At 43.6% G+C, this 16,586-nt stretch overlaps 1 protein-coding gene across 1 annotated transcript in view; it reads left to right on the top strand.

Annotated features, from left to right (window-relative positions):
• The window catches only part of GREB1 (growth regulation by estrogen in breast cancer 1), a 142,404-nt gene that overhangs the window by 35,893 nt on the left and 89,925 nt on the right, over positions 1 to 16,586 (top strand). Inside the window, exons 2-3 of the mRNA XM_018558387.1 lie at positions 4,671 to 4,833; positions 15,312 to 15,425. Coding sequence (XP_018413889.1) covers positions 4,671 to 4,833; positions 15,312 to 15,425 — 277 coding nt within the window. The remainder of the gene's footprint in view (positions 1 to 4,670; positions 4,834 to 15,311; positions 15,426 to 16,586) is intronic.

A 16,586-nucleotide genomic window follows, 5' to 3' on the forward strand; every position in this document is an offset into this window, starting at 1 on the left:
ATATATATGATATATATTATGTATTATTATTATATATAGAGATTTATTCTGTATATATCAGACTTCTGTTCCTGTTCCTTTAAAAACTTTTTTTTTTTTTTAAATTTAATTGATTTCTGTCATTCAGGGCACTACCCGGATCCCCATACACTTTTTATGGCCAAAAAATAGGGGACATTTAATTTTCTGAGTTCTACCGCATAGACTTACATTGAGTTCTAAGTTCGAATTAGAACTTTGTCCATGTTCGAAAGGTCGAATTAGAACCGAACACGGGGGTGTTCGGCTCATCCCTAATCAGGAACAGCACTAAATCCTTTCAGAGGTAGGAGCCCTACCCCAGCCCACTAAAAACAAATTGTTTTACTGCCCTCTGCACCATAATGGAGGGATTTCCCCTGATTTCCTGTGTCTGTGACAGTGAGTGGACTTCTATCCAAAGGAGGCATGGGCATCTTAATTATTATTATTATACAGGATTTATATAGTGCCATCAGTTTGCGCAGCGCTTTACAATATAAGGAAGACATTACAATCACAATACAATTCATGACAAGATGGTAAGGAGGGCCCTGCCCCTGAGGGCTTACACATCTGAAAGGGAGGGGCAAAAGAAAGTGGGAGTTTTGAAAATCTAACAAAGGTTGTATCCACTACGCCCCCCCCCCAAGGTTTAGAATAAATTTTCCACTTCATTTGCCAATCCCGAAGTTCAACTGTAAAATCCATTTCATTCTTTTCTTTGTAATAAATCCATCATACTTAGCGCTGCATTCATTAGCCCTGGTTCACACCTAGGCGTATTTCATATGCGCGTCTGTCGCGCGTTTTTTTTAACCGCGATCCGCGGTAAAAAAATTGCGCGACAACCGCGCGTTTCCGAGGGCTACTTGGCTGTATCCCAATGGAAACGCGCAGCAAAAACGGCCCAAAGTAGTACATGTACCTTTTCAGGCGTGGGCTGTTTTGTAGCGCGTTAGGAACGGGCTGAAATACGCCAAGGTGGGAACCAGACCCATTGAATACAATGGGATTTAGATGTTTGAGCGTTTTGTAGAGCGTTCGTCGAGCGTAGAACGCGCTACAAAACGTTCAGGTGTGAACGAGGGCTTAGTCACTGTAGTTCACTTAGGGCTCCGTTCACATCTAGGCATCTTGTAGCCAGAAGGGTTAAACACTAGGACACTCAAAATGAGGATTTTATTGGCCCCCCGTTCTCACCTGTAGCCAAACGCCTGGCGCTGGGAAAAAAAAAATATATGAGCTACTTTTCTGCAGAATGTATTCATTTTGGCCCCTTTGACTTAAATGGGAACGCATGTAAACGTGTGACACGGGTGTTTTAAAAAACTTTTAAACCTTTTAGACCTTTTTTGTGTTGTACTTCGTGTTGTAAACATGCTTGAAGCTGAAAATGCCCGATAAAACGCATTAAAATGGTCAAAATGCAGATAAATGTGCATAAAATCCTCATAAACACTTTAAAATAAAAGCCTAATAAAACTGATGCTGATGTGTGAATGGAACCTCAAGGGCCGGTGCACACCTAGGCGATTTATTGCACGGTTTGAGCCGCGCGATATCACACAAAATACAGATTCGCATTGAAGTCAATGGAGGCTGCTCACACCTTTGCGGTTTGACACGCGACCGAAATCGCCTTTCATGCAAAAAGGTGCAGGAACGATTTTTGCGCGATTGTTGCGCGGTTTAGGTCCCATAGACATTTCTATGCATTTAAAAACCGTGTGACAATCGCGTGGTTTACAATGAACAGTTGCGCGATCGAAAACGTGCAACAACTGCACGAAAACAGCTTGGCATCAGAATCGCCTAGGTGTGAACCTAGCCTAACATGATATTAAAGTAAAAATGTTTTTGAACTATTTCAAATGCTGATGAAATCACTTACAACAGATGCTGCTCCTAGATGTTTAAGGGCCGGTGCACAGCTAGGCGATTTATTGCGCAGTTTGAGTCGCTCGATATCGCGCAAAACACAGATTCGCATTGAAGTCAATGGAGGATGCTCACACCACGACTGAAATCGCCTGTTGCGCGAAAAGGTGCAGGAGCTATTTTTGGGCGGTTATTGTGCGTTTTGGGTCCCATGGACATCTCTATGCATTGAAAAATGTGCAACAATTACGCGGTTTACAATGCACAGTCGCGCGTTTTCGATCGCAGCTCGGCATCTGAATCTCCTAGGTCTCAAAGTTTCAGTTTCCTGCAGAATCAGATGGTCCCTTGAGCACTGTCCCTGATATCCTGTATTAGGGTGACTCCTTTCCCTTGCAGGGTCCTATGGAGCCACCCTTGTGTGTGCTAGTAAGCTTTGTGTGTGCTAGTTGCTACTAACAAAGACACAGGCACAACAAGGCAAGACACTTTCCTCCCCTCTCCTCCTTCCTCCCTTCTACAAGCTACTAGCTGGAGACTGTGCTCTCCATGGTGATCTTGGACAGGAAGCTCGGGGAAGCTGAACAGAGAGAGTTTGAGCTGTTTGGAAACATCATGACTAAAAGTGCTTGGGCGACAATGTAAAGAAATACTTTCCACAACGTATATTTGTTTGATCTGCATTCATTATTGAATATAAAATATATATACGCCCCTTTCTCACCAAAGAAACCGCAAAATTACTCATCACTCAAACCTTGTCTCAAAATATCACCCTAACCGTCTGCTCTGCTATTCAAAACACCTCCTGCTTTCCAGCTCCCTCATCAACTCCTCCCATGCCCGCCTCCAGTACTTCTCTAGAGTCTCTCTCATCCTCTGGAGCTCTTTAAGCCAACCTCTCCCTCTGTCTCCCACCTTGACTGCTTTTAGGCGTACTCTCAAGACTCATCTCTTCAGGGAAGCCTATCCCACCTCAACCTAACCACTCACCCATCACGTTCTCAAACAATTCATCAACACACAGCTACCGCCTCATGCATCACTTGCCCCTCCCCTTTTAGATTGTAAGCCCTCAGGGGCAGGTAAATCCTTATCATCTTGTCTTGATTTGTATTGTGATTGTAATGTCTTCTTTATACTGTAAAGTGCTGCACAAACTGTTGGCGCTATATAAATCCTGTATTATAATAATAATAATAATATAAAAGTCTGAAAGTTTGATACTATATATATCATTAAAAATTTTTTTTCTCATGCCTGGAGTTTAGCTTTAAAGGATAATTAAAGCCTCCGTTTTTTTTTTCATAGATCTACTGCTAGCAAGCAGTAGATCTATGCAAAAAGTGTAAAAAAACCCACCAAAAAACGCTTTAACAGAGGTTAATACTCACCTGTCCGAAAATGTGAAGATCCTCGGGCGGATGCAAAGCATCTTGGGGCGGGCGCATGCGCAGTTCACATTTTCGGCCGGGACGCTAGGAGAGACACAAGGTAAGTCTATGGACGCGTGCACCCGCATGCAGACACCGTGGGACAGGAAGTGCCAGCAAGGACAGAGGAGTCAGCGCTGGATCGGAGACGCGCAGGAGCGCTGGAGGGACAGATGAAAACGACTGGAAAGAAGAGGAAGATCAGATTAAGAGACATCATTTAAAGGAGAATTAGGAGGTGAGTGATTTTCACTCAGCCTCATAATCTGTGGCAATGAAACTGTCACAGGTCGGCTCAGTAGATCGGGAAGTGAGCGAACACATACCATCGCTCGCTCACTTCTCGATCTATCCATGCAGAGAGCCGGCCCCCGTCCATTACTGGTGTAATGGACGGGGGAGGGGGCGGGTACAGCTGGCTCTGCCTCTAGATAGGCAGAACCAGCTGTCACTCGCGCAGCTGGGTAGATACAGACATAATTGTTGGGATCCGTTCCGGCTGCGGCGTCTCAGTATTCCGTGAGCTGTAGCTCGCGGTATACTGATCTTTGGGTGACGGGAGGACGCTAGTTTGTGTCCTCCCGTTACCCTAAGGAGAACTATGGGGAAAAGCCCTGACCCCATAGTTCTCCTTTGAGGTAAGTGCTGACATTAACATTGGGGGAGGGGAAATAATTGACTTTAATTGATGTGTAGACGTCTGTTCTCGCTTTCCAGGGACAGAAAAAGAGAGAAAAGAAACATTTTGTTTCAGAAAAGTACTTTAAAAGAAAAAAAAAAGGGGGTCTCTGTGTTTTTAGGACAGGCTGTGTGGTACAGGACGCCCAGGAATTACAGCGGCTCATCTCAGATGTAGCGATGATGACATTGTGGGCTCTTTAATGAGAAAGCTTTGTGTGTCTGCGCCAATGGAGCCCGCTATCTCCTGTCGGGGCAATAAGAAGTGCATTGTGTGACACAGGGTGTGATGTCCCTGTACAGATTGTAAACAGTGGGGAGCCTCCAGGATCACAGGAACACACTCCAATGTCTTTTATAAGGTGTCAGCCTGTGGTCATTGGTGACTTGGAAGTGGCTGCTGGCAGGCTGTTTCCTGTAATATATCAGATCACACAGTAAAAGAGGAGGAATCCTCTGCCTGGCTGCAGACTCTCACTGCAGCCTCGCTGCTCACATCACTGCATGCTGGGGATGGTCTATCTCCTTCTATCACTATGACAATTCCTAACCGGAACCCTTATACTTATTATCCATTGCCTGAATCCACTGGAATTGTTACTTTTGGGGTTTTTATCCAGGAAAGCTAATTTTCTTTTTTGTTTCCTACTCCTATGGAAGATGGGGAATTCGTACGCTGGGCAGCTCAAGACGACGCGCTTTGAGGAAGTTTTGCACAATTCCATCGAGGCGTCTTTGAGGTCCAACAACTTGGTGCCCCGACCCATCTTTTCGCAGCTGTATTTGGAAGCGGAGCAGCACCTCTCATGCTTGGAAGGTAAGGGTTCGAGAGCTTGTGAAGTGCTGAAATTAAAGCCCAAATTACACTTGACGTGCACGTGAACGCGCGCAGCTTTTTTGCCCACTTGTTTTGATGCATGACAAAGGCAGCAAAGAAGCTCATGCAATGCATTTTGCTTGGCGCGTCTGGGGCGCCGTTAACAGTAAGGGCATTGCAAGCGTGACACGTGATTTTGGTGCGTTTACGCCCGTATCAAGTGCCAATGGGGGCTTAGAGTCGGCAAGTCCTAAAATGTATTTAAAACTTATTTTGTAATAGGCACAGCAGTCATTTAAAGTGGATTGTTATAGGGGTGCAGACCACAGGGGATGGTCCAGACAGGCATTAAAGCCCATCTCCGGGCAAGCCAAAAACCTCCCATTGCACTGGGTCTACTCCGGCACTGCAAGGGTTAAGTGATCATTTATGCCCAGGCGATCAGAGTAATGCAGACTTACCTACCTGATCCCCGCTCCCATGGTGGTCAGCGCTCACCTCTCTCCCCTCCATACCACCGGGTGGAATGTCCCTCCGCATCCTGATGTCTAATGCAAGTCTATGGAACGTTCATTAGCCGTCATCCCGATCAGGACGCTATCTGCATGGAGTATGTATGTTCTTCTGTGTTTGCGTGGGTTTCCTCCCACACTCCAAGTACATGCTGGTAGGTTAATTGGCTCCTGTCTAAATCAGCCCTAGTTTATGCATGCATGTGAGATAGGGACCTTAGATTGTATACTCCTTGAGGGGCTGATGGGAATGTGCGCTATGTAAATCGCTGCGTTAATTGTCGCTGCTATAAATACCAATAATACATAATTAAAGGACATTAGTGGTCCTTAGACTGCCAGAGCGAAGGGGAGGGGGGTCTAACAGCCCGCAGGGAGCTTTCTCCTGTCCCATAGGCACAAAAGATCAGTTAACACTTACAGTACAAGCACAGCCCCACTGCAAGGGGATTTTTTTTTTTTTACCCTGAGATGGGCTTTGAGCAAGTTGCCATCTCCCAAATAGGATCCCTGGTTCATTCCTCTCCAGCCAGGCACTTAATGGTTAAAGTTTAAAAACTGTTCAAATATAAGGGTACTTTGAAACGTAAGGGGTTTTGTAGAAGAAAACCAGTTCATTTTCCATCCACATCACCAGATGGGCTTTAACCAGAATTGAGATCTCCCCAGCAGAATCCCTGAATTAAAGTGACACTACACTCAGGAGTTAAATATTAAAAATACATTCAGATACCTTCATTATTAATAAAAATGTATCTTATTTGTGTATCACTTGGCTGTAGATCCTCAAATCATCTCTGAATTGGTGCTGACACTGTCCTTCCTTCTGGAGGGTGGATACTTTTGTTACCCATGGTCCCTGTGTGTTGTAAAGTAGTCACCACTCCAAGCTCACTCCCATGATAGACTATAACTGCAATGCAAATTACAGTAAACTCTCAGTATTCAACTAACCAGCACTCTCATCTATCCAGAAAAAAAAATCCCCTGTGTACTCACTGTTTTGCTGATCTTCGGCATCTATTATGCTGGAAATGATCGTGTGTCTATTTGTCTTAATTTGCTTTTGATTACTGCATTTCAATATTAATATAAAGTCAATACAGAGTTTATTTCATGGTATGTTATAGTATGGGGTATGGCATTAGTTAGACCTATTTTTAATAGTAAACCTCAAGCAACCAGAAACTACATTTATTTGGAATCTACCAATCCCTGTGGATGCCGGATAACGGGAAGTTTAGTGTAATAAACTAAAGTTATAGTCTATCATGGGAGATCATCAAAACAGTGAGTACACAGGGGATTTTTGTTTCTGGATAGATGAGAGTTCTGGTTAGTTGAATACTGGATAACTTTAAGTTATAAGTTATATGTTTACTGTAATTTGTATTGCGATTGTAGTCCATCACAGGAGTGAGCTTGGATCGGTGGCTACTTTACAACACACACAGGGACCATGGGGAACAAAAGTAGCCCCCCTCCAGAAGGAAGGACAGTGTCAGCACCAATTCAGAGATGATTTGAGAATCTACAGCCGAGTGATACACAAATAAGATACATTTTTGTTAATAGTTCAGGAACTTGAATGTATTTTATGATTTAACTCCTGAGTTTAGTGTCACTTTAAAAACTGTCCGAACATAAGAATTCTTTGGAACATAGGGGGTTTTGTAGAATAAAACCAGTTTATTTTCCTTCCACATCCCTTGAGATGGGCTTTACCCGAATTGAGATCTTCCCAGCAGAATCCCTGAATGAATTTCTCTCCAGCCGGGCACTTTGTGGTTAAAGTTTTAAAGCAGTCAGAACAGAAGAACACTTTCGAGCGTGTGCGGCATCACAGAATAAAACCACTTTCTTTCCCATCCACATCACTGTGGCGCTGAGCAGTGCCCGGGGAAAGATTTTAAAAAGGGCACAAAGCAGATCAATTAAAATGATTGGCAATGTGCAAGAAACGCACCCACCGTGTGCTCCTGTGCATTTTGTATCGCAGCTGTGCAATAGAAACTTTTACTCCTAATTCCTCTCCTATTTTACATGGCGTTTGTGGAAAAGATGCGCAAGGCATATATGTAACATACGCTAACCCATACAACAACACGTGTGGGTATATGTGTTATAAAGATGTGTCACTGCATGCACAGGGATGGCAAAGAAAGACCCAGAACAAATGGGGTGGTTTTACTCCTGGAGATCCGAAAACTCTATTTTTTCCCCTTAGATTTGTCCGTCAACCATATCTGTAACCAGCATGTTGCATATACAAGCGGGATTGGACTAGCTATATAGTATAGCTAGTCCTAGAGGTTAACAATAGATCGGGACGTAATTTAGTGAAAAAAGTTTATTATACATGGATATATGAAAATAAACACAGCCATCAGACCACAATTAAACACATTTAAAATCAAGACAGAATACTGACTGTAAACCTCATGCAATGCAACTGGGTTAAAAAATGGGTTCTTATTGCTAAGCACATGGATATCAAGACCATAGATCAACGATATATTATATATACACGTAGATGTAATCTCCAAATTAACCCTATATGGGCTGTATTAAAGAGAAGAGAGTATTCGCAGCCCGCTTATCTATGGTCTTGATTATTCATTACAGGTTTACTTTTCAAAGCCTTAATTTGCTGAAAGGCTAATTGCAACTTTTGGACTATGTTTTATGTTACAGCCATATTTAGGGTATAACATGACACATGATCACGGTCTGCAAACTAGGTATGCACCAATACTGTTTCTTCGGTATCGAGTACGAGTACCGATATTTTTTTACGGTACTCGCCGATACCGCATAACGTTACTGGAAGTCCCATTAAGGAAGCCAGGGGTGTGTAATTATTATTATTATTATACAGGATTTATATAGCACCGACAGTTTGCTCAGCGCTTTACAATATAAGGAAGACATTACAATACAATTCACGACAAGATGGTAAGGAGGGCCCTGCCCCTGAGGGCTTACAGGCTAAAAGGGAGGGGGAAGTGACACATGAGGAGGTAGCTGTGTCGGGATGAATTGTTTGATAAAGTGAGAGTTGAGTGGTCAGGTTGAGGTGGGATAGGCATCCTTGAAGAGATGAGTCTTAAGGGTTCGCCTAAAGGCAGTCAGAGTGGCAGATAGATGGACTGGTTGGGGTAGAGAGTTCCATAGGATGGGAGAGACTCTAGTGAAGTCCTGGAGGCGAGCATGGGAGGAGTTGATGAGGGAGCTGGAAAGCAGGAGACCATTTGAAGAGCGCAGCGGACGCTTAGGGTGATACTTTGAGACAAGGTTTGAGATGTAGCCGGGGGCAGAGTTGTGGATGGCTTTGTAAGTGGTTATTAATATTTTGAACTTTTGGGCTATTGGAAGCCAGTACACCATCATTACTCTCCACCCGGCTTCCCGATTAGCAGGAAACGATGAAGCAAGGAGCCGGCTTTCTGACTAATTAGGAAGCCGGGGGGCGAGTAATGACTCGCCACCTGGCTTCCTTATTGGCCAGCTTCTCGACCAGTCAGGAAGCCGGGCAGCGAGTCATTACATTGCGCCTGGCTTCCTGATTGGCTGGGAAGCAGACTCCACGCTCCACCCCATCATACTGCCCTTTACTTTATTGGATGACTTATGATCTTCACTTGACATGTTTTGTTGTCATATTGTTCTAGAAAGTGTTCAGGAGTTATAATTTACCACCATTCCATTGTATTAGGGATGACGCTCCCTCCAAGCTGGTTATGATGAGGTCTAATGTTTGTGCTACTTTACTAACCTCTATCCAAGTCATATTCCCTTAAGGCTCAGTCCACCTTCGGGACCATATTTCGTGTTACATCCATATGTAGGGTGTAGGATGAAACAAGGTCGCATTCCCCAACCCTCAAACTCCCCCACCCACTTACCTGAATTGCTGAGTGCTTCTCCCTGAAGCGTCCTATTGTTTTTCATTTTAGCATGGCTGTGCATGGCTCTGTCCCCGTCATCCATTCATAGATCCATTCACAGGGATCTGTGAATTGGAAGGCTGCAAGTCCCATCTGCTAGCACAGCAGAGAGACTCAGATTGCGTCAGCACAAGTGCGGTGATGTCAGTGCTCTTGTAGCCCATTGTTTACTTCCGTCAGCGCCATAACCAAAGGTTCATTCCTCCGTACAGACCCGGGGCTGGGGGTAAACATTGCAGAAGCCTGTTCATTGCACTGATTGTGGTTGCAATGCTCCGAAGGCTTCAATTCAACAATGTAATAAATGTGCATTTTTAATTTTATCACTGTAGCTAAATGTATAAGATTTTTGCAAATAGCGGACTGTGTCTTTAACTGATTTAAAAAGCAATTTAATTAAGCACTTTTATAGATGAAAATGTAGTTTGACAGTTTACGGCAGATTGTACATAGTTGCTGCACTTGCTTTTTAAAGGGTCAGTCCACCCAAAAATTATATTAAATATTTCAAGAAAAATACAGCAGTAGCCTTAACTTTTTTTTAGAGATATATTAGATGGAGCTCTCTGCCATAATACCCATTCCTCTAGACCTGGAAAATATGGATGTTTCTGCCCTGCTTTTCATGTTCCAACACCTTCTGTCACATTCTCCAATATATAAAATAAATCTAAAATTCAACAGGCAGCATAAGAACCCCTCTATATGACTGGAGCAGGGGGGAAGACCCCGGAGCTCAGCACAGAGATCTCACATATTAGGGTTAATTTACAAAAGTATGTAATTCTGGCCGGGTCTTCGTCTCCTCCTGCCTTGAGTCTGTAAATACGTTTGGTTAGAGTTTCTAATTTTCGCCCCTCTTATTATCTGATGTACAACGTGATCAGTATTTAGCAGACGCTGGAGAGTTAAACAACCCGACAGTTTTCTTTATGTCTTTCACGGACACTATGATGTTCATTTATAAAAGTTCTAAAAAGCTGTACGTCGGGTAGATGCCGTTTGCACGGCTCTAGTTCTCCTAGAGATTTCCTATACTAGTCAGGACCATCTGGGGTCGTCGGTGCGTACAAACGATTTTAAATAAACCCCATAGGGTCCCTGAAAGACATAAAGAATACTGTCAGGTGGGTTAACTCTCCAGCACCTGCCAAAAACTAATTCCGTTGCATCAGATAATAGGAGGGGTTCAAACCAAACACATTTTTGACCAAACTAAGACCCCATTCATACGTAGCGACATACCTTTTGCAGCGGATCAGCACAGCCGGGATAGCGCGACTTTCGGGGCGACGTTCCAGCGACGATCCAGCGACGGTAGCGCGACCTTCTCCGTCAGGCTCCATAGAAAAAGGGCAAAATCCGCAGAAAAAAGGGTCCTGTAGAAGCGACTTGCGACCGCGACGCGCGACATGGAGTTAAGACAGCTCCATTGAATAGCATTGGCCGGCGACTTCTCGCGATATCGCGCGGCAAAAAATGCGCGATATCGCGGCGGAAATCGCGCGATAATTCGCTACATGTGAACGGGGCCTAAAGGAAGGAGGAGGCAAAGACGCAGCTGCAATGAGAACAATTCATGTTATTACAGCTTATGTAAGGTTTCATTTTTTGTCTTATACTCAGGGAGTATAAAACAAATGATGTCATATACTCCCTGAACCACCCTTTCACAATTTTAGCACGATGGATCCTGACATTGTCATCTTGGAATATGCCCAATGTGCCATCGGGGAAGAAAAAATCCATTGATGGAAAAACTGGACATTCAGTATATTCAGGTAGACAGCTGACCTAATTTTTCGGGCACATATCGTTGCTGAACCTAGACCTATTATCCAATGGAAGGCTCTGATCTATTTGCTTAGCTAAATCCAGGGTGGTGACTTGTTTTTGGACAGGCAGTGTAAAAGAACAATTGTTCTGAGTCCCTATTGACGATCCTCTATTTTGTTGTTGTTTGTGTCTGAATATTCTAGTCTCCGGTCTGTATCTGGTTTTAAGCATGAGCATGACAGCCAAGCTATTGACATTTTCAGACGAAGAGGTCTGCAATGGCAGTCTACATGTTTCATGTTTTCCTTAAATCAGTTTGAACGGAATAGAACACAGTTTTTTGGGGTTTTTTTTTATATATTTTTTTTATTTTTCAAAATTAAACCCCCCCCCCCTTTTCATTGTATTTTTGCAGCTTTTATTTCTTATCAAATGTTTTTTTTACTCCTACTTGCAAGTCATCTGAGCAGACCGGTGCTTATATGAGCTTAAATAACACAGGAGGCGTAGCACTCTCCATAAAGCAGAACGTAGAAGAAAGAGCACTTAGCCTTGTGATCAGTGTTTTGTAACGATTGATTGAAGGAGGATTCCTGGGGACACAAAAAAAACTTTATATGCTTCCATGCCTTCAATGTACCTTTTCTTAAACCCTGAATGATGACTTCCTCCTCCTCCTCCTCCCAGTGTATGCTTCAGGAGCTGGAATTAGCATTTTCTTTAACATCCCAAGAGCCTGGGCTGACCACAAAGCTTGTTGGAAGTCCTTTTCATTGACTTCCACGAAACGGTTTCAAGTAGACATTACTTCTCTAAAAAGTCTTGAATTTTACTGTTTTTAGGGTTGTATGGCTGATGGTACTCATAGAATTAATAGCATGAAGTGGGTGGATTTCTGAAGATGAGTAAGTTGCTGTTATTTTTCTGGTCTCTCTTCCTTAACTATACGGGCTAGTTCACCCCAGCCACAGTGAGTTCCGGCCCGATTCTGGCCGGAACGCACTGGATCGCATTGCAGCCTGCTCACTTTGTTGTGGGGCGGCAGGGGGCGTGGCAGTGCATTGAACACAATGGCACCGTAGCCACGCCCTCTAGCCGCAATGCGAGCAGCCGCAGGTGAACGCAAGGCACATCAATGTCTGTGGTCCGGTCTGGTCCGGTCAGAACAAATGCTGCAAGCTGCTGGACCGGAACGCAGGCATTAATGTGCCACGCGTTCCCGTGCAGCCGATCGCATTGTGGACGGAGGTGCTATTCACCTCCATGCACCGCCGCGCCCCCTCCCGCCCCACAACAAAGTGAGCCGACTGCAATGCGATGCAGTGCTTTCTGGCCAGAATCGGACCGGAACCCACTGTGGCTGGTGTGAACTAGCCCTACAAGTTGGTATCTATCAAGCATGATGGTCAGTGAACAATGGTGGTAAAGTCATATCCACAATTATCACAGGTGTGTAAAGGAGTTGTAAAGTCCCAGCATATACTATCCTGTTGTAACATCAGCATTGTAATAGGAATACATACCGGAGTTGTCTTTCTTTAATAATACAATCAAAGCTTACTTGAAAAATCCCTTTTATGTAGTGAGTGCTGCCTTCGGTCTACCCATCACTTTCATCAACTTCCTGGATTCCCAGTGTGCTTTGCATCTCTTTCCCTGCTGCTTGATGCCATCTCCATTTCTCAAGACTGCATATCCCATCATGCATTGCTTCCAGCAAGTAATGATGATGTTACATTGTTCAGATGTTGAGTTGATGTTCCGGTGGCAGGCTCTGTGAGAGTTGTTAATAAACACATTTGCTTGTTGCACTCCTTACCGAAAGTCCCTTGTAATAGGTGGGGTGCTCGCAGTGACTGCGGATGGCGCCATAAACATCAGCAATATGTAGAATGGTCACCAGGACACCAAATCCTTTTAGGATAGTGTTCATTTATTTGCCGTTCCTTGTCATATAAACAAGCACTTTCGGGACCGTGCAGGGTCCCTTCATCAAGCTTAGCATTGACGAGAGAGTTGTGACACAAGGAACATTCACAGGGCTGAATTAAATGGTGTCAGTATATTGAGGAAGTCCATCCTATGAACATCTTCAATAAGTAAGTTTCCAACCTTTAGATGGATCTGGGTATTAGGAGGGGAGAGAACTGATGGAAATTCAGTATAGAAATACAGATTTATTTTTAGTATTTGACCCTTTTATCTGCCTGTGTCAGTGGTGACAGGAATTTGCATTTTTTCCTCCAGCTATGGATGGCCAGATCTCTCAATTAGAAAAACAAGTAGGAAGAGATTTGCCTATCCTTGCTGAGGATGGGCTGCTCTTCCTGTACCCTCCATGCAGGTCTTAGCCCACATTCAGCTGTGGGGCACATGGAGTTAAAGGCTCATTCTTGTTTGTCTTGTGTTCAGTCATATAGAAAGAATTTGTCTGTAGAGCGAGCATTCTGACATTGTTAAGCGTTCAGTCTATCACGAAAGTCGTGTGCCCATGCAGTAGATGCGTTTCACCTGCCGATTATTGTATGATCGCGGGATCACCCACGATTATCGTACGATAATCGGCAGGTGTATGGACACCTTTAGAATCATAAAACACAGACCGTCCATTCAATTGATTTTGGGAGCTTTCGATCAGTTTTGACGTTGGCAAGTCTGCTAGCAAGTTGGCCATGGCAACATTTTATTGATTGTTTCTGATCGATCGGTCCTATATCTGCCTATGTGTCAGGCAGCTGATCATAATGCAGATCAATTAAATTATTATTTTTAATAGATCATTTCTGATAGAATGTGCTTTTGATACTATATGTGTTGTATCTTTCGATACTTTAATCCAAGATGAATCGCTTGTTTGTGATCACTAATATCCTCGATTGATCACAGATCAATATATGTATAGCCACCGTAACACGTTCCCTCGGACGCCGTCATATTTTTAGCCACTTCAGCTGGCCATACACCAGTAGAATTTTGTTCAAAAAAATTGGTTTTGGATTTTTCATTCCCTTTTTTTAAATTGATTCTTATTTTTGGCCGCAGTGACGGAAAAAATAGAAGGAGCGGGACGGAAAACAGTGAGTGTGGCTTTTAGTTTGTGGGACTCAGATGAAATGTCATACGGCATTCAAGTCTCTGATGGCATTATGGGATGTTCTGACCAGATTTTTCCTATGAACATTCTTACCAGGCCAGCTTAATAGTTTTATCCTTTTCTGTACAAAACCTGCAGCTAGTCCCGTTGATTACCTGTTCTTATAGGAAGCTTTGTGGTGGGCATGCACCTTTAAGTCCATGTCAGGGAGATGCCAGAATAAGAAATCCCAATGCTGGGGTGATGTCAGTGGTCACTCCACTGAAATCATGACAAGCGTATTTTAGAGGGACCCCAGTTTTTTCAACAGCCCCCCCACATGGCGTACTGTGACCTCCCCCAAAATCCAATTTTCCCAAATAAAACACACCAGACTTGCATGGAGTTCAAAGGCCACAGCAGCCACATATTATCTTTAACCCCTTCATGACTGAGACCTTTTTTTCATTTTTTGTTTACATGTTATACATGCTACAGCTTGCGTTATACTGAGCCTAGGGTGACGGGAGGACGCTAGTTTGTGTCCTCCTGTTACCCTAAGGAGAACTATGGGTAAAAGCCTTAACCCCATAGTTCTCCTTTAAGGCAGTGCAGGACTCTGACAGCCACATGACTCCCAGAAGCAGAGGCATGTTGGGATTTGTAACTTCACCACAGCTCAAATGTCAAGGTTGCCTACCCGGGAAGGGACACAAATCATTAGCCTACTTCTTTTTTTTTTTATTTCTATCCTAATTCTTACAATCACCTTGTTGCTGGGGAAGTGGAAAAAGCTATGCTGAGCCACGTGAAGGCGCTGGCCTGGTAATTCTAGTTTTGTCTGCTGTGTGCTTCTTGCTTTCTCATACACAAGGTGGAAGGTTCTACAGAGTCAAAATCATCTGAGAAAAATGTAGTAAAAGTCAGATGCATTGTAAATAATCCATAACAATTGATCGACAAGAATAAAAAAGAAGAGGAGGACTTAACTGAGCTAACAAACATGTAATTCTTATGAATATTGTTTCTCACAAAGTATGTTTCCGGGGTACATTAGCAGGAGCAGTAAAAAAAAAACGAATGCCCCCTCCAGAAGAGATGAATGTTAGAAGATGGTTTAAAATGTCCGTGGTAATATTCTACAGAGCTGGGTATAATGTGCTATGTTCTTCGTAGGTGGTCGCTTGGACAATGACGATGAAGAGGAAGATGATGATGGGTCTGGATCAAGCAGTCCACCTCACTCATATCAGAATAAACCTCCTCCTGAAGGCTGCTGTACAACTGATGGTAAGTGCTACTCGTTGTCCAATGTTATGTATAAAGATAACCAAACCTATTGTTTTTAGATTGTAAGCTCTCACAGGCAGTGCCCTCCTTACCATCTTGTCTTGAATTGTATTGTGATTGTAAGGTCTTCCTTATATTGGAAAGCGCTGCGCAAACTGTCGGCGCTATATAAATCCTGTACAATAATAATAACTACTGTATGTACTACATCGTCTGCTTACTTCTACAGAGTACTTGAAATGCGTAAGTAACTCACCAACATTATTTTTCTGGTATAAAGTATTTGATGCTACTGATTGATTTCGGCATTCTGCTAATGCCAAAATATTAGGACAGTCCAGTTTCAACAGAATTCCTGATGTAACTTTTCTGTGTCAATGATCTCTCTTTCTTTCCCAGTTCAGAACTGCAGCACATAGCTGTCTGCTGGAAGTCTTAGAAGCAGGAAGAATACAAATAACCAGGAGAACTAGGTTCTCTTCTCAGACATTGAAATATGGCAGCACTATAATAGTATTCACCTTTTGAAAACAAGGACTGTGTAAGATACATGCAGCGGCAAACTACTGTTGTTGCATTAAACTGTAACTCATGACAAACAGCTAAATATGCAGCTGAAACCATACCACCGAACTTTCCGAGATGAGAAAGAGTGGCACCTTCCAGTGCAATGTATTTAGGCAATGGACACAACCCTGCCATGCCCCCAGTGATATATTGGCAATAGACACACCCCTACCATGCCCCCAGTTATATACAAGCAATGGACACCCCCCCTACTGTGCCCCCATTTATACGAGGCAATGGACACACCCTTACCATGCCCCTAGTTATATATAGGCAATGGACACCCCCCTACCGTGCCCCCAGTTATATATATCCAATGGGCACCCCCTACTGTGCCCCCAGTTATATATAGGCAATGGACACTCCCCTATCGTGCACCCAGTTATATATAGGCAATGGACACACCCCTACTGTGCCCCCAGTTATATGAGGCAATGGATACACCACTACCGTGCCCCCAGTTTTACAAGGGAATGGACACACCCCTACCATGCCCTCAGTTATATATATATAAGCAATGGACAACCCCCTACTGTGCCCCCAGTTATATATAGGCAATGGACACACCTCTTTCATGCTCCCAGTTATATATAG

This window comes from Nanorana parkeri, unplaced genomic scaffold (assembly GCF_000935625.1).
Source record: "Nanorana parkeri isolate BGI_ZX_2015 unplaced genomic scaffold, ASM93562v1 scaffold336, whole genome shotgun sequence".
In the NCBI taxonomy this organism is placed as follows: Eukaryota; Metazoa; Chordata; class Amphibia; order Anura; family Dicroglossidae; genus Nanorana; species Nanorana parkeri.